General features: G+C 44.1%; 2 protein-coding genes across 4 annotated transcripts in view; both read right to left on the bottom strand.

Annotated features, from left to right (window-relative positions):
- Positions 1-8,096: 8,096 nt before the first annotated feature.
- On the bottom strand, positions 8,097-13,167 carry TEX52 (testis expressed 52). The gene is made up of 2 exons (XM_043967620.1): positions 12,620-13,167; positions 8,097-8,352 (listed from the first exon to the last, which is right to left on the bottom strand). The coding sequence occupies exons 1-2, from the start codon at positions 13,165-13,167 to the stop codon at positions 8,097-8,099; spliced, it is 804 nt and encodes a 267-aa protein (XP_043823555.1).
- Positions 13,168-14,937: 1,770 nt separating this feature from the next.
- The window catches only part of FOXM1 (forkhead box M1), a 29,630-nt gene continuing 25,671 nt past the window's right edge, over positions 14,938-18,896 (bottom strand). For all 3 annotated transcript variants that reach the window (XM_043967375.1, XM_043967376.1, XM_043967377.1), the window contains one exon: positions 14,938-17,008. In XM_043967375.1, coding sequence (XP_043823310.1) covers positions 15,974-17,008 — 1,035 coding nt within the window. In that variant the 3' untranslated portion in view covers positions 14,938-15,973. The remainder of the gene's footprint in view (positions 17,009-18,896) is intronic.

Below are 18,896 nucleotides of genomic sequence, written 5' to 3'. Positions count from 1 at the left end.
CTCCTTGAGCCAATTCTAATGAGATTGAGGTCTTTGAGCCAATTTTAATGAGTGTTAGACTCATTTACTGCCCAGATTAAATAGATTACTCCACCCAGTTGGGTGTGTTTGTTAGTCCCTCCTTGAGACAGCTCTGATGAGTTTAAGATCTTTGAGCCTTTTCTGATGAGTGTAAAACTCATTTACTGTCCTGCTTCTCTCCCATCTCTTCCCCCACTCCATAAGCCTTTCCCTATTACTTTCATGTAGGATTTCACTTCTGCCCTTCCCCCTCCCCCAATGAATTCCCTTCACCCCCCAATTTAACTCTAAAGATGTTATCATCTAGCTAAGAGACACAGTGGACAAATCATCACCCCTGGACCCAGGGGGATCCCAGCCAAAACTTGGCCTCAGACACAAGACAGTCACCCACTGTATGACCCCAGGTATGTCCACCTGCTCCAATTTTTTTTTTTATGGTTCTCTAGGGTCTTGTATTTGAAAGTCAAATTTGCCATTCAGTTCAGGTCTTTTCATCACAAATATCTGAAAGTCTTTTTCATTAAAGTCCCATTTTTTCTGCTGAAAGATAATGCTGAGTTTTGCTGGGTAGGTGTTTCTTGGTTGTAATCCCATTTCCTTTGCCCTTTGGAATATCATATTCCATGCCCTCTGGTCCTTTAATGTAGAAGCTGCTAGATCTTGTGCTATCCTGACTGGGGCTCCACAGTACTTGAATTCTTTCTTTTTGGCAGCTTGCAATATTTTCTCCTTGACCTGAGAGCTCTGGAATTTGGCTATAATATTCCTAGGAGTTTTCTTTTGGGATCTCTTTCTGGAGGTGATCGGTGGATTCTTTCAATTTCTATTTTAGCTTCTTCTAGAATTTCAGGGCAATTTTCCCTGAGAATATCTTGGAAGATGGTGTCTAAGCTCTTTCCTTGATCATGGTTTTCAGGTATACCAATAATTTTCAAATTCTCTCTCCTGGACCTATTTTCCAGGTCAGCAGTTTTTCCCAGAAGATATTTCACATTGCCCTCTATTTGTTTATTCATTTGGATTTGCTTTATTGTGTCTTGGTCTCTCACAAAGTCACTGGTTTCCATTTGTTCAATCCTCATTCTTAGGCAATTATTTTCATCAGTGAGCTTTTGTACCTCCTTTTCCATTTGCCTTTTCAAGCTGTTGACTTTTTTTCTCATGTCTTTCCTGCATCACCCTCATTTCTCTTTCCATTTTTTCCTCTACCTCTCTAATTTTATCTTCAAAGTCCTTTTTGAGCACCTCTATGGCCTGAGACCAATTCATATTTTTCTTGGAAGCTTTAGATATAGGGGCCCTGATGTTGACATCTTCCTCTGAGGGTGCCCCTTGGTCTTCCTTATTACTGAAGAAACTTTCTATGGTCTTCACCTTTCTCTGTCGGCTCATCTTGCCTTTCTTTTACTAGACTTTTAGCTCCTTAAAGTGGGGCACTGTTTCCAGGCTGCAGTGGCCCAAGCTTAAGAAGTCCCAGGTGGTATGATTTAAGGAGAATCAGGTTCTTCCCTCGCCCAGCCTATTTCCTGGTCCTAGATGACCCCAGACCAACTTGCTAATCAACCAGCTTTGTGTGTCGTGGTTGTTAGCTCCAAAGAGCCTGTGCCCCTCCCTGACCTGGGTCACTGCTACTTGAGCCTACCTCCTGGTTCTCAGTAGGGGTGTAAAATTCAAGTTCTGCCTTAGCACCAACATAGACCCCTGTAGTCTCTCCCCTGCCCACGGTTCAGCCTACTCACCAGACTGTGAGCTTAGTTCCAGATGACACTGGTGCTTCTGCTGATTCAGAGGCTCTGGGGGACTCCTTCTCTGGTGAGGCCTTCCTTGGACTAGATCTGTGTCAGGGTGACTGTGGGCTTGGGCCTGACTCCTGTATCACCACAGCAGCTCCCTCCTTCTGACCTTCCAAGCTGTTCTTGGTTAGAAGATGATTTCAGCACATTCTTCTGTGAGTTTTGCTGCTCTGGGCATTTTCCTATTATTTGGCGTTATTTGGATGTTTTTTGGAGTGATCATGTCATGAGTTTGGGAGCTCACTGCCTTTCCTCCACCATCTTGCCTCTGCCCCAGAAGTCGGCGTTTTGTTTTTTTTAAAAGGCTGTTAATCTCCTTTCTTACTCCAATATTATGGTGAGCCACCCAATTAACACTACCCATATTAAATTTGGCCCTTACAGTTACTAAATCCTTCAAAGTTGTTTATCTTTACAATATTACTATTACTGTGTACACTGTTCTCCTGGTTTTTCTGAAAGCATTCCTTTCATAATTTCTTATAGCATGATAGTATACCATCATATTCATAAACCACAACTTGTTCAGCCATTGAGGATTTCTAATGTTTCTAATTCTTTACCACTATGAAAAGAGCTGCTATAATTTTTTTTTTTACATATAGGTCTTTTTCCTCATTCTTTTATCTAGGCAGGTTTTTGTGTGTGTGTGCGATTTCTTGAAATGTGATATCTAGGCTTTTTGGTCATGGCTTTAAGGTAGTTCAATCATTCTCTCTTTTTTTTTTTTCAGGGCAATGAGAGTTAAATGATTTGCCCAGGGTTACACAGCTAGTAAGTGTCAAGTGTCTGAGGCCAGATTTGGACTCAGGTCCTCCTGAATCTAGAGGTGGTGCTTTATCCACTGCGCCACCTAGCTGCCCCCAGGTTCAGTGATTCTTAATTATCTCTTGATTTGTTTTTCCAGGTCATTTTTTTGTTGTTGTTGTTTTGTTTTGTTTTTAGTGAGGCAATTGGGGTTAAGTGACTTGCCCAGGGTCACATAAGCTAGTAAATGTCAAGTGTCTTGAGGCTGGATTTGAACTCGGGTCCTCCTGAATCCTGGGCCAGTGCTCCATCTACTGCGCCACCTAGCCGCCCCTGGCTTGTTCAATGGAATTCATCTTTAAATGCATCAGGACCAGAGCACAGTGCCTGACACATAGTAGGGACTATATACATATTAGCTATTATTAATTTTAGCTATATAATAGGTACTTAATAAATACTTATTGATTGATTGACTTTCAGCCTAGGGCATGCTGCTGGCTTTATTTGGTTATCTGATTGGGGTAGACAAATAGACTGTGAGTGCCCTTGTCAGAGGCTTCCTAGCCAATACACCCCAGTAGAAGAGCAGTAGATAGCCCTGAAGAGCTGACAGCCAGAAAAGAGTAACAGAGCAGGGTAATAATCACAAGACCAGCTGAGATGCCCAGCAGAAAGGATACCCAACTGGTCACCTAGCAACATAAAGTCATCAGAGGGCATCAGCAGGTCAACAGCATCATCGGTGTGAGTTTCCTTGACCACAATTGTATCCTGTCCATGTCTCCCTATTTATACTCACCCATTAGCCATGGGCTGACCTGTCAGAGAATATTCCCATCTGTGCATCAAGGGACCATTTATTTTCACTTTATTTACTATGATGCTTGATTACATATTTTGAATTAATGTATTCACTGGTTGGTAAAATTAAATATTCGTGGGTGGTTGTAAGGTCTAGTTTTATTTGTTGTTCCATAGAAAATGTCTTGAATCTGAATTAGCTTTTTCTGAGAGCCTGTGTGTATTGTGAGTGATTGTGTGCCAAGGTGCTATGCAAATAATGGGTAGCTCTGGGTCTTAGATGAACATTTTTGATTATATTAAAAAGGGCCCTTCCATACCTATTCTTTTTATGTTTTTTTAACAGAAGTGAATCCTGTATTTCATTTAAGGCTTTTTACTTCACTATTAACATAATCTTCCAGGTTTCATTGTTGTTATTATTTATGAGGTTAATTATGCCAATTAGTTTCATAATGTTAAAACATCCTTGTGTCCCTAGTAAAAATCAAATTGGTGGGGGCAGCTCTAGGTGGTGCAGTGGATAAAGCACAGACCCTGGATTCAGGAGGACCTGAGTTCAAATCTGGCCTTAGACACTTGACACTTACTCTGTTAAGTGACCCTGGGCAAGTCACTTGACCCCCACCCCCCAAAAAATCCATTAGTGGCAACAAATAATTTTTTTAGAAATATTGTTATACTTTCTTTTCTAAATGTGTATTTGAAAATTCTGAATAAAAATTCATTCGTGAATTCATACTGTACTGACCTACAGTTTGTTTTTCTTCCCTCTAAATTATCCCCAGTTTGAGAATCAGGACTAAATTTGTATCATAAAAGGTATTTGGGGGGCAGCTAGGTGGCACAGTGGATAGAGCACTGACCCTGGAGTCAGCAGTACCTGAGTTCAAATCCGGCCTCAGACACTTAACACTTACTAGCTGTGTGACCCTGGGCAAGTCACTTAACCCCAATTGCCTCACTAAAAAAAAAAAAAGGTATTTGGCACAGGGCTTTCTTTCTCTATTATTGGTAATAATTTTGCAGCACAGGGTTTATTTCCTCTTTAAATGTTCAGTGGACCAGAGGTATTTAATTTGAGTTGTTTGATTTTTTTGTCTAAAATCAGGTTATAATCTCTATTTTCTGTTTTGAGTGTTTTCTATTTCTGTAAAGGTAGCTAAGACACCATCTTCTGCCTTTCCTTCAAATCTTCAGTTTTCTGGCACACGATTGGACATAATAGTTTTAAAAATAATTATTTGTTCTTCCTTTATTTGTTATAAATTTAGCTTGGGTTTTTTTCCCCCTTTTTGGTGAGGCAATTGGGGTTAAGTGACTTGCCCAGGGTCACACAAGCTAGCAAGTGTCAAGTGTCTGAGGCTAGATTTGAACTCAGGTCCTCCTGAATCTTGGGCCAGTGCTCCATCCACTGCGCCACTTAGCTGCCCCTGGTTTGTTTTTTATTGTGACGTTTTGTACTGGATGCTGTAAAGGGAGTAGTGCCCCTTTCCAATGCCTGCTGTTCACTGATGCTAAAGGCAAAAAGCAAAACGTGTCCCCACACATTATGTCCAAATAACAATGCTTTATTTTCCCCCAGGGTAAAAGAACTGGACTCTGTTGTTTAGAGCTTAACCTGCCCCAGTCCTTCCTTTGTTCAGGTGCCTAAATCTCTGTAGCACTCCTAACAACTTTTGGGTTTATTTTTTTCTAATGGGAAAAATAAGGGATGACACTCAGAGGGTAGTATGGGGAACTGGAAATTCAAACTGGGTCACTGGTGGTTGTGCTCAGCTACTTCAGAATTATTGCTATCACATTTTACTTATGTTGACACTCTTGTAGATGTATATAGTCTATGTGTCAAGTGAAGTATTTGGGGCTAACCTTAGAAGGGAAGCAATATGGTTATCCAAGCAGATGACTAGAGAAGGTAGTGGGGAATGCATGAGTCAAGAGTTATGATTTTAGAGAATTAATCCATCCTTGTAGATACATAGAACCCAGGGCACTAGGGGAATGACCGAGAAATAACCAGGTACTTTTTTGTACAAATTTAGTTGGTACTGGGTTTATGACTCCAGGATGGGATTAACAGGTACCATGTTTTTGTTATTTGTTGTTCAGTCATGTCTGACTCTGTGACCTCATTTGGTTTTGTTTTGTTTTGTTTTTAGCAAAAGTACTGGAGTGGTTTGCCATTTCCTTCTCTAGCTCATTTGACAGATGAGGAAACTGAGGCAAACAGGGTTAAATGATTTGCTCAGGGTCACACAGCTAGCTAGTAAGTGTCTGAGGCCAGATTTGAACTCAAGAAGATGAGTCTTCCTGACTGCAGGCTTGGCACTACCCATTGGGCCACTTAGCTGCTTCTGTTTACACAGGTTCACTGGAGTAGATGGGGCAGCTTGAGCTTTGAGTGTTAGCTGGTGATTCACAAAGAGCTCTGAGCTACACAAATGTTCTAAGTGACAACCAGAGTGATTTACCTAGATATCTCATAATGCTTAGAATTGTACTGACCAAATTCCCAATGACTGTTCAACATTTATTAGGCACTGTGATAGGTACTTTTTGGAGGTATGCTTTGCGCCTTCTTGGAGTTTATTATTTAAGTCAAACATATTTAGAAATATAAAGGACATAACAACACAGAACAAATTCATAAAAATATATACATATATCTACACATATAGAGGATAACTATATTTGTGGGGATACGGGGACTTATTTTTTTTTTAATTTAGGATGGTCCCCCTCTTGATATGTCTGGACCAGCCCTTGTCCAACCCTGGGGATACTAGAGGAGACACAGAGGTGAGCCCTTAAACAGATTAGATTAAATACTCTCTAGTAGCTGTGGCCTGCGAGTCAGGACATCTGCATTCAGGGTTTCAGTCTGCTTCGGCCGGCCGAGGCGCAGTTCAGTCAAGACAGAGTTAGGAGGGAATGATTACCTCCCCTCGACTTTGGATAAGTCCAAGAAGGCTTCCTTCAGTGTGCCTGGGGGAGACATATGGGGAACAGGCTAGCACACAGGAAAGGGAAGGTGTCTGAGGCAGTTTGATAGCAACAAATCAGATCTTTGGATCTGACTAATCCCTGCTATGGTGGGAAGCTACTGTGAAATCTGGAGAGAGTCAAAACCAAGGGTAATGTGTTTCCTTATTCCTCTTCATAGCCCTTCCTCAACCTTGGTACTTGCCAACCAGAGGCCTCTAGCTTGTCTGTTCCTCTATTCTTTGAGAGCCAGAAGCTGAAACTGCTCTCTGACTAATGAGTCTGTCCTTGAGAAAAGAAAGGTCTCCCCAGGACAGTATTAGACGGAAAGTGTCTTCCTCGGCCTCTGGCAATGGGCAATAATTAGTATCAGTGAGGCTAGTCATATTCAGGGGAGATACAGTATGGGGTGTGTGTGTGTGTGTGTGTGTTGTGTGTGTGAGAGAGTGAGTGCATCTTGGGGGTAGGGGTGGAGATGTAGAATTGCCCATTCCTGTTTCCTTCTTAGATATCTCCCTTTTTGGGAAAGTAAGTGGAGCTGAAGAATCACGGTGCTCAAGAGCTCAGCTCCCTACAAGTTGAGAGATGTCTCCAGATGAGAAGCCTTTCAGGAGAGGGGTGGGGAGAGTGACAGATGCTGTCAGATAAGGTCATCACTGCCGGCTGCCTTTGCTTACTGTTTTTCTTTGCTACAAGAGAGGGTTCATGGTGGGAAGATGTTAGGAAATGATTATGATGTAAACACAAATTGCATAAGTTTAAAAAGAAGTTTGTTTTCTTGTTTGTTTGGTTTTAGAAAAATATGGGTCTGAAAATCACCTTGGAAGGAGACAAGAGAATGGAAATGGAGCATTGCTACCTGGGTCAGGGGTGCTGCTGGTTGAGTGGGAGACCTCTTTCTCTCTGCCAGGTAGAAACAGATCAAAGCTGGCTCCAAAGAGGGTTTCCCTAAGCTAAATCCTGGGGCTAGCCAATAAATGAAATCTTCATCTCAAGTTACTCCTATTGCACAACACTCTCCAGTGTACTAGAGGCTCATCCTCCAGGAGTAAGAAGGGGAAAGAGGGGAATTAGGAAAAAAAAAATTGTCAGTAACTGTAGCCCTCTCTCCAGTGAGGAGCAGAGTGTACAAGGCCATTAGAGGAGAGGGAAATGGTGTTAATCCCTCTGCCTCACAGACATGTTGCTCTGTATATTAGAGCATATGTTTATGTTGGTATCTATGTGTAAGAGGCCTTGAAGAAAGAACACTGGAATTGAGGCCAAATGATCTGCTCTGCTATTCAGGACATGTGGAATCTTGAACAAATCATTTCATCTCTTGGGGTTTTCAATTTTCTCCTAAGTAAAATGAGGGAGTTGGATTGCTGACCTCTTAAAGGCCCTTACAATGCTAAAATCCTATGATTCACCTAAATTATACTCTTAACCTCAGTTTCCATGCCAGGAAACCATGTGGACTATCTCCAAGGGTTATTGTGAGGAAAGAACTTTGAAGACTGAAAAACACATATAAGCTGGAGTTTCCACCACTCTACAGTGTTTCTTGCTTAGAGCAGGGGTGTTTCAGGTTAAGGTCTCTGGAACACAGAGTATAATGTATTGATCTTTCTCTGGTGTCTTTCTTTGGAGCTGGATGATCCTCTAGTCTTACCCAATTTCTCTCCTGTGTGAAGCTGTAGTAGGGAATGAGACAGTCCTCTCCCTCCCAGCACCCCATCTCCTAACTGCACCCCTTGCCCCTCATGCTGGGTAGAGCTCTTCTGAGACATAGCAGATGGGAACAAATTCTCGGTCCTTTGCAAGGATCTGGTAATTCCTCACCATTTCAGGGTCCAGGGGAGGAGCAGGCTGCAATAACAGCCTCATCGACATCTCTTTGTAATGTGGCTGAGGGTTAGGGCAGGGCCAACCCCTGCAGAGTAAATTGGGGACTGGGTTGGGCACAAGCTGGAAGCCGTTACGGTCTAATCGTCCACCAGGCGTCACGTGTCTGTACCTGTTTGTGGTGAAGAGAGAATGGAGATGTAAGGGGAGATCCTGTGTAGGGATACTAATGGAGGGTGAGGAGGGAATGACTTCCCTCCAACAAACTAGCTAATCACAGCAGTGAGGTAGTCTCTACCCTTTATTTCCCTGGTCCTGGCAACAATGCCCAACAAATAATTAACAAAGAAAACTGATTCATAGCTTTAATTGTCTGGGGGTCAGGCTGCTGTGTGTCAGTGGCATATCAGGTTCTTTCCTTATTGAGATTAAATTCCACACCTATAGGGGGAATTCTCAAATCTGAATTTTGTTTCCCTCTCCTCCCCCATAGTGCTCTGGAAATAGGTACTTAACAGATTTTTTTTAATTGAATTGTAATGTGGGTTGGGTCTTCAATCCCTATGGCCCAGCTTAGGTTGTTCCCTAAATTCTAAGATTTCTTCAAAACCACATAGACCACCACCTCCTTTGCAAAGTATTATCTGACCACTCTATCTCCCCATTCACTTAAATTTTTTTTTCTTTTTTATCAGGAATGTAACATCATCAACATACACAAACATTTCCATATACAGAAAAGAATAAAAGGCTTGGGGGGCAGCTAGGTGGCACAGTGGATAGAGCACCAGCCCTGGAGTCAGGAGTACCTGAGTTCAAATCCAGCCTCAGAGACTTAACACTTACTAGCTGTGTGACCCTGAGCAAGTCACTTAACCCCAACTGTCTCACTAAAAAAAAAAAAAGGCTTGGGAACTTCCAATTTGATAAGTATATAAATCTGTACACGCACACACACACACAAACGAATGTGTATTTATATCTGTATGTATGTATGTGGACACACGTGTGTGCACGTGTACATAGACATACATGAGAGCCTGATAGAGATGTGTCATTGTCAGATTGTGGTTTGTGTGTATGTGGACATCCTACGGTGGTATCCTGGTGCACTTCTCTGCCTCCTCTATCAATCAGGCAAGCAACAAGGATTTAAGATGTAACTACTAGTTAAGGGGACTAGCAATACAAAGACCAAACCAAAACAAACCCTTATGCTCAAGGAGCTTAGACTCTCTCTAAATGAACATATATTTATATAAAGTAGAAACAACACATATACAAAATCTATGCGCAGTCATTGTGGTGAAGGACAAGGCACTGGCAGCTGGGGGGAATCAGACTAGGCCTTGATGAGCTGACCTTTGAAGGAGGCTAGACACTAAGAGGCAGCTAAGTGGCTCAGTGGATAGAGCTCTGAACCTGGAGTCAGAAAGACCCGAGTTCAAATCCGCCCTCTGACACTTACCAGCTGCATGACCCTGGACACATCACAACTTCTATTTGCCTTAATCCACTGGAGAAGGAAATGGCAAACCACTCCAGTATCTTTGCCAAGAAAAGCCCATGGACAGTACGGGTATGCTGTGGCCCATAGGCTCACAAAGAGTCAGACATGACTGAAAGAGTGAACAACAAGAGATCCTGTGAGGCAGAGGTGAGAAGTGATCACACTATTCCAAGAACTGAGTGCATATGCAAAGGCATAGATTGTTGTCTATGAGGAATACTAAGTGAAAGATGTCTGGAAAAGTAAGCTAAATGGTGAAGGGTTTTAAATGCCTAACACAATTTGGACTTGATCTCTAGTGAAGCTTCTTGAGAAGGGGAGTGACATGATCACATATATGCTTTGGGAATATCAATGTGGAGAACGAATTGGAGAAAGTAGAAACTGGGGAAATGGAGAGTAATTAGGAGGCTGAGCAAGAGCTGATGAGAGCCTCAACTAGGGTGGTGGGTGGGTAAGTGAGATCAGGCTGATCGGATGAGGAGAGGACTGAGGGAGGATGACTGAGGTTTAGAACCTGGGCGACCAAGGTTTACACCAGTTAGGAAGAGATAATGAACTCTGTTTTCATCCCTTTTGTTTCTTTTGACATGGGGTTTTAGGATGATAGGACACATCCAGGTATTTCAGGAAGGCTTTCTCCCTAAGTACAATGCTAAGCTCATAGGGGGCACTCAGTAAGTATTTGTTAATTGATTAATCCATCAATTAGTAAGCTGGAAAGAACCCCAAGGGCAACCCGAATTGTCAAACATCATCAAAAGAGGCCAACTGAAGATTAGTAGAAGGAAACGAATAAGTTTGATTTAGAGAAAAACGACTTAAAGGGGACACATGAATTTGAGGGACTATTATGTGGAAAAGACTAGACTTGGATTCCATTTGCATTTGGCCCCCAAGGGCAAAATCATCATGAATGGGTGGAGGCTGCAACTAAGCAGGGTTAGGCTTGATGTGGGAAGAAGTCTGTCAGAGCTGTGCAGAAGACTTGCTTTAGAGGCAGTGGGTCAGTGCGTTCACCTCCCGACCTTCCTTCCCAGTCTAGCTCAGGTGTCACAACCTACATAAGGCCTTTCCCGATCAACAGGCTGTTTAGTGCTTGCCTTCAACTTCTTCGTATTGAGGAGCAGCTGCTACTGACACATACAAGCTGAGACTGGGACCAAGTCACTTGATTTCTCAGTGCTCCAGGTTACTCTCTATGACTATCGGTCATTCTCCAACTATTATTTGCAAAGTATTTTCCAATCTGCGTTGGTAGAAGGAGTTTTTTAGAGCAATGAAACCACAGGTCCAGCCTAAAATGAAATCTGTGAAAGAGGACCCAGGCAGGTTCACTGACTGTCCTTGGACAATCGTGTTAATCCTCTGGTCCTGAATTTCCTCCTTTGTAAAGTGAGGGAGGGGGAACTCTAAGGTCTCTTCCATCACTAAATCTATGATTCAACTTGGTCCTGGAGGTTGGAACTAAGAATAGTGGTTGAAAATTGCAGTGGTTGATTTAGGCTCTGGTATAAGAAAGAACTTCCTATCAAAAGAACAATCCAGGGGGCAGCTAGATGGCGAAGTGGATAAAGCACCGGCCCTGGAGTCAGGAGGACCTGAGTTCAAATCCAGCCTCAGACACTTAACACTTACTAGCTGTGTGACCCTGGGCAAGTCACTTAACCCCAATTGCCTCACTAAAAAAAAAAAAAAAAAGAACAATCCAGCAGCAGAATGGGCTTCCTTGGGAGGCAGAGGGTGACCCTTCACCCTTCAATTAAAGTCTTCAGACAAAAACTGGATGACCATGACCTCTAAGATCCCTTCCAGTTCTATATGACCCACTGCATGTTACAGAAGGGATTTTTATTCAGGTATAGGTTGGAACTAGAATATCTCTGAAGTTAATTCGAATTTGTTAAAGATCCATCATCAGGAATAACCAGAGATGGGGGTGATGGAGTCACAGGATTGAGAAAGGGGAAATTCTGAAAATCCACAATCTCCAAAACCATTTATTCCAATCGTTTTTACCAAAGCTGCTCATAGGAGTAACATAGCTTGCTCTGACATGTTTCTCTGTCTGCAGAGAGATGGTCCAAAAGGCAGGGAGTGGCAGGAGGGAGTAGAGAGCAGACAAGAGCCTTGGTTAAGATTATCTACTGGATCACAAGACCTTGGATTCAAGAAGGGGTTGTCTTTACAACACTGCCCTTGAATTCAAGAGTGGATTGTACTTATCACTGTCCCTTGCTCTTCTAACATAGTGAGTGCCTTGCCAGGTTAGCCTGAATCTACATCGTTCACCCCTGTAGACTATTCAGATCCAGACAGTGAGTGGGGCTTAGTTCCAAATACCCACAGTGGGTGGAAGAGAGGTGGGGCAAGAGAGAAAACCAAGTGACTTCAAATAACACAAAGGGCTCCCTAAATGCTATGCACATTCCTATCTAGTTCATAAGCAATCACCCTACCTTCTCCTGTTACCATTCTTCATGCTTAAGTCCTATCTCCTTTAAGAAACCACCTCACGCCCTAGTCCATAGTGGTCTCTCCTTCCTCTGAACTCAGTCTGTATTCATTTGGCACTTCTATGCCATCTTGCATACATGTGCCCAATCACCCCAGATAACTGCTCCTTGGGGAAGGGATATTTTATATGCTTCTGCAGGGCTGTATCCCACACCACCTATTGAGAGTACTATATTGGGGCAGCTAGATGGCGTAGTGGTAAAGCACCGGCCCTGGATTCAGGAGTACCTGAGTTCAAATCCAGCCTCAGACACTTGACACTTACTAGCTGTGTGACCCTGGGCAAGTCACTTAACCCTCATTGCCCCGCAAAAAAAAAAAAAAAAAAAGAGTACTATATTCACTACTTATTAGCATTTAGATTTTTTTTTTTTTTGAGGGACGGGCAGCTAGAGAGGGGTTATTTTCTTACCTCTTGAAGTTCTTGGGGGGTAAGATGTTACCCTGAGTATCCAGTGGAGGTACCCTTGCTTCACTTCTTGATTTGAGTATTCCTGCTTCCATTATCTCCTTCTTGGCCTGGGTGACCACCTTGTCCTTTCTTATCGAGTCCGTGAAGATAGGACGAGTGTCAATGAAGTGCAATAAGGTGTTCTTCCCAAGCCAGGAAGGTGGAGGGATGGAGTATTTGGTTAAAGAACATTTATGGGCCTCAGTGCGAGTGAGCCACCGCCAGACATTACTATCATAAGGTTTATCAGGCCTTGTAGGAAAGACTGGGGGTAAACGCCCAACATCCACCCAAGTGTGGTAGCCCCATGTATGTTGAGATGTACCCTTCCAAGGGGAGAGGACTCTCTGGCGGGTGACAGACTTTATTTTTGTACAGGGCGGTTGCTTCACAGCTAGTTGATGGTAGGGCTTTGGAGTGAAGCCTCCAAATACGAAGGGGATGTCTGGGTGGAAGAATTCTCGCTGCACCCATGTTTCCTCAGTGAAGGGATCGTTGTAACAGGTCATCTAGGTAAGAGTTATGATGGGGCCTGGTGACAGATGTGAGTTGGTGGGGAAATCGGCCTCTCTGCCCTCTTAATTTGTTTAGCTGCAACCAAGGAAAGAATAAGTGTTGCTTAAACCTTAAACTTCACTTGTTTTTACTCCTCTCCTCAAACTGACTCCTGATACTTCCCTGGGGAACTGATGTTCCCAAGTGTTTGGCCTGGCACCTATTGTTACTGGGCAGCATGATGCTCCTGACTCTACCATGGGGATCAGGCCACTCCTTTTTCTTACACTTGGAACCACTTTATAGTCTTTTCTCTTTCTTCATTGTATAACATTTCCATAGAATGCAGAGCTAGAGATTTTTTTATCCAACCCATTCGTTTTATAGATGAGAAGTGAGGTTCCCCCAAAATGAAATAACTTGCCCAATTCACAAGTGTGCTGCTTATTGAATGGTAGCAAAAGGAGCAGAGGGCTGGGATTCAAACTTGGCTCCTTATGTCTCTAAATCTACCACTCTTCACTACAATACCACACATCACCTCCATCCTGGTGCCCTTTCCCTCCAATCACCCCTAAGTGTTTGCTGATGTCCACAAATCAATCCCCCACTCCTCCAACCCTAACCACCCCTAGCAGACCAGATAGGATTAGATCCCAGGTTGTCCTGCCTTCTCTATTAGCTCTGACTCCCACATAGCTAAAGTTGGGAAGACTAGGAGGCTAAGTAGATGGTATATCACCATCATCAGTTCCCTCAGACCCTAACAGAAAGTAGGGCCTCAGTTGAGGACTACATGATAAAAATCAAGAGCTATATAAGGCAGGTACTCTGGACCTGGGGATCAGCTTTCTGGGATGCAGCCTTCCTACCTGTAGGAGAGGTTCTGTACTTTGTGATTGCTCATTCTCCCCAGGAGGTGTTCCTGATCATGAGATACATTTAAATAAAAAGAAAAACTATCAAAGCTAGAAAATGCCTCTCTGCTTCGAGGCCCCCATTGTTTGCCCATATGAGTTGCTATGGTGACGCATGATGATGAGTGAAGTGTGTATGAAACCATTTGCACTATTTGGGCCTGCAAACAGTGGGGAGTCACGGTCATAACACCAGACCTAGAAACTGAATTTCATCCACAACAACCTGTTCTGTTTAATAGCACCCTGTGACCATGCTCCCAACAGAACCTGGATGCATTCTTTGTGCACTAAGATAAAACCCCCTTGTTGAGGAGCTAGAGAAGCCTCCCCAGATGAAAATGGATCGCTACTGGGGATAGTTTTATCCTTCCGTAAGGAAGTGTAAGGGTGGGAGAAAAGAGGGGCATCCCCTTTCTGAAGAGTTAAAAAGGCACCTTTTTTCTGGTTTTCAGATCACTAAAATTTTCATTTGGGACTTGTTAAAGACTATTTCATTTACTGCTACATGCAGTTTCAAATAAAAATGTGGGTAGGGAAAGGATTTCAGGCTAGCCAACAGCCCTAGGGTAATAGGAGTAAAGAATTCTACAGAACTAAGACTCAAAGAGTTTAAAAATCAAGATAGAAATTGTGAAGAGGGAAAAGGGATAGTAGTTGAGACCACATCCTGATCAGTGGAGTCAGTCCTGCCCTCTTTCCCCAGGCCGGTGATTCTTCAGAACAGTCCCAATTCTCTCTTCTTTCCTCCTATTCCCAAAGTTCATCTATCCACACCCCCTCCCCAATCCCCACCATATGATGATTTGTATCTCCCTTAGAAGTCAGAGAACATTCTCCGGACACTGAATACTTCACCAAACCCAACATCTCCACCCTGGCCTTTATTGAGTAGGTGGTTACAACTGCGTGTACCTAAGGCTCTGGCCTAATATAATGATGAAATGTTGGCTTACAGGGTGGGTTGGTTATAAAAGCTGAAGTGCAAACAGAGGGGACTGAGCATAAGTAAGGGTGACCATATGATCATACTCCCCCCCGCCCCATCCCATCCATCCTCTGGCCAAACTCTCCCTTCTCAGGGCTGCACGGCAAAATCTGGAATCCTAGAAGAAATACCCTAGTTACCTGATACCTCCCCCCATTCAGCTTTGGGGAACTGACCCCATCCCAACGAGAGCACTGTTGTGGCTCTCCTTTGTTCCACTACGAACCCCCCGAACTCAACAGGAAAGTTATTGTAGGAGTCCAGCGAGGAGAAAACAGATCTCTTATTCTGAATGCATGGTGAGTTAAGAAATCTTGAGAAGTGCATTACTGACCCAGAAAAGCCCTCGAGCCATGAACCTGAAGCTCTTGTCTCCCAGAGAAGACCAAAAGCAAGCCATGGAAACAAACAAAAAACTTGCATCACTCTACCCACCCACTGGCAAGCCCCACGATACTGATCTAAGGAAATAAAGTTATGTTAATAATTAGAGGATAATCTGGAGAATATACACTATTTACAATGACCACCTGGCCCCAAAGGGCCACCGAGAAGAGAGCAGGGAAAGGCGGGAAGCTTCTAGATACAGATAAGGCAGCTCCCACCCATTAGCACTTGGTGAGAAGGTCAGCCTGGTGATGGAGGGAAAGGGCAGATTTTCTTGGGGGAAGCTCCGTGATGAGCAATGACCAGCCAACAGGAGACCAGCTTGCAGTCAGCTGGATCAGGAGACAGCTAGAACGCCACCGGCTACCTTGACCTAATTGGGAGAAACAAAGCTAAGAGAAGCAGAGGGCTTCACTAGCTATTGGCAGCCCTGCTGCCTTCACACCGAGTGTGTGAAGTGGTCTAACCGTTAGACCACCCAGCTACTTGTCAAACCTCAACTAACGGACTAGTGGGGACTGCTGGGCTCTACCGTAATTCAGGGATAAACTGAGACCAACTAATATTGTCAGGGCCCAGGGGATCCTCCTCTAAGCCAGGAAAACTGATGTCCAATAGGATCTTGCTGAGGCTGTCGTTCATGGTGTCTAGAACCAAGCCTTCAGTCAGTGAACGGTTGGCAGAAAGGTTGGAGACATGCATGTCAGGGGAGCCAGGCTTGGGGGCTTCAGGATCCGAAGTGGGAGAGCTATTGAAAGGGTCAGAGACCAAGTCAAGTGACTCTGGATGAAGAAGCTCCTGGGGTGACTCAAAGAGAGGAACATTCTTCAGTGGAGTAGTGCTGAGATCCAGCAGCCCCATGGAATCTGGCAGCAGGGTGAAAGATCCCTGGGGAGTACGCACTGGGCTAAAATCGAGCCCTGCCTCCTTGTTAGGGGGTGTCAGCCTCCATGGGTCTGGGGTCATAGGGAGAACAGCTTTGCTGGGGGTGGAGGAAATGGGTAGCTTGCATAACATCTCCTTGATGGGTGTTTTAAAGGGACCTCCTTCATCCTGAGAGTGGCTGAGTTGGGAGGTGGACTCTGGTGCCTCTGAGAGGAAGGAGAGATCTGTGTTTTGTCTGGAGGGTCCAGGGATCTCTGGGAACAATAGTTCTGGCTCTTCCAAGCAAGGTGGGATAAGGTGCTGTTTCCTTCTGGATCGACTCATCTCTCTCCTTTCCCTCCGCTTAATCACAAGCATGTCAGAGACACCCCGTGGTGGAGACTTGAGCCCTGTGAAGGTCTTCTTGGGTCTGGAGGCAGGGAGAAGGGAAGGGTCCTGCCAGGGGTGTGGTACTTCCTCCTTGACCACTGGAAAGGGTGAGGGCCACTCTTCCAAGGGTGGGCTCTCCACTTTGATGGGTCTTGCAAACTGGGATAGTTCTTCCATGGGCTGGAGATCTTCTTCTTTGACAGACTGAGCCTGAAACAAAGGAGACAGCCCTTCCCCAGGTAGGACTCGTTCCTCTTTCAACGATCCAGAAGTGGAAAAGGGAGAGAGTCCATCATCAGCTAGCAGCACCTAAAAGTAGAGCACAAAAGTGGTGGGAGGGATGTCTTGTGATCACAATCATATTCAATCCTCTGCCTTTTAGCAGAACTTAATTACCCTAGCCTGTTATTAGAAAGCTCCTGGGAAGGAGATTCCACTAACTACAGTTACCTATCTTAGGATTTAACAAAACTTTTTGGTTGAAAGGTTGGTTCTCTTTACCCAAGTTAAATCACTCCTCCTACCATTTGAGCTCCCTGTGTTCCCAGAGCCTCCTCACCCCACCAGGTAACAACCCACTTTTATGTCTGTGACATCACTCTGAAAATTTTTCTCCAGATGAAAAGAATTCATAGCATTAGAGAATGCCAGGCTTGGAAAATAGACCTTAGAGATACAATCCAATCTCTTGATTTGTTATTTGCTACCTTAGCTTTGTTATTCACTTCCCTGTGAAGCAAGTCACTTTGGCTCTCCAGGCCTCGGTTTTCCTCATCTATAAAGCAGAGATAATACCCATAGTGTTACTATATCTAAGGTAGTATCTACTTCAAAGGATTATTTTGAGGATCAAATAAGATAATGCAAAGCACACTGTAAATCTTAAAGTATTACATAAATGTCAACTATCCTGTTAGTTGCTGACTAGACTTCCAGGTCACTCCCCTTCCTTCCTCAATGAATATAGTAACTGGCTCACAATCTTTCTCTCCTTCCCAACACTAAGGGACTTCAACACACATATTGATACCACACCCAAACACCCTAACTTCCCAGTTCCTCAACCTACTACTTTCCTATGATTTATTCCACCTCAGCCACACACAGATGGTCATACCTTTGATCTTGCCAACACCTCCAAGTTCTGAAATGCTCTTATCTGATCATAATCCATTGGTTTTCCAACCTCTTCCTCTGCCTTCCTTTAGCAAAGTCTGTTCTCCATCTACACTGTGACCTCCAACCCCCTGCCCCCTCAGTTTTGTCCTAAGCTATAACCCCTCCACTAGCCACACTCTCTTCCTTTCTCCATCTTGAACCCTTGAAGAACCAGTTCAACTCCGTACTGTCCTCTTGATTCCTTTACCCCTGTATTGTATGGCTGGTTGTGCCCTGCCAAGCTTTAGCTTGGAAGACATTCTCTTTTCCCTTAAACTGTTCCCCTTCCATCCTTCTCTATTATTGCTGGGGACACTGCCATCCTGCCAGTTCCCTAGACTCAAAACCCAGATGTCATCTTCAAACCCTCATTCTCTCTCATCCCTTCCCCAGTCCCTGCACATCCAATCCCTTGACAAGGCCTGTCACTTTCACCTTCATCCCTCAAATATGCCCCCATCTTTCTTTCCTCCAATACTGCCCCCACGTCCTCCTTCCTGCCGGCACTACTGCAAACAGCCTGCCACAAGTCTCTCCCTGCTCCAGGCCATCGTCTCCACAGAGGCCAAAGGGATTTTCCTAAGGTGCAGGTCTAACTATGTGACCCTTCCTTCCCCCTACTCAATAAACGACAGCGGCGATCACCTCCAGGACCAAATATAAAATCCTGTTTGGCATCCCAAGTCCTTCCTAACCTGGCCCTCTCTCCCACCTTTCCAGTCTTCTGACACCTTAAACCTCCACCATGTCCTCTTTGAGCAAGTGACACCGGCCTCAAACAAGATACTCCATCTCTTGACTTCTGGGCATTCTCACTGTCTGTCCTCCCCACCTAGAATGCTTCCCCTCCTCATCTCTGCTTCCCAGCTCCCTTAAGTTCCACCTAAAACCTCACTTTTTACAGGAAGACTTTCCCAATCCTTCTTAATTCTAGTGCTTTCCATTGATGTATTTCTTACTTATCTTGTATATATAGTTTGTATGCTGTCTCATGCTGTCTCCCCAATTAGACTGTGAGCTCAAGGGCTCTTTTGCCTTT

Source organism: Dromiciops gliroides, chromosome 5 (genome assembly GCF_019393635.1).
Source record: "Dromiciops gliroides isolate mDroGli1 chromosome 5, mDroGli1.pri, whole genome shotgun sequence".
In the NCBI taxonomy this organism is placed as follows: domain Eukaryota; kingdom Metazoa; phylum Chordata; class Mammalia; order Microbiotheria; family Microbiotheriidae; genus Dromiciops; species Dromiciops gliroides.
The sequence above is the reverse complement of the archived record's forward strand: the minus strand, read 5'-3'. Positions and strand labels throughout refer to the sequence as shown.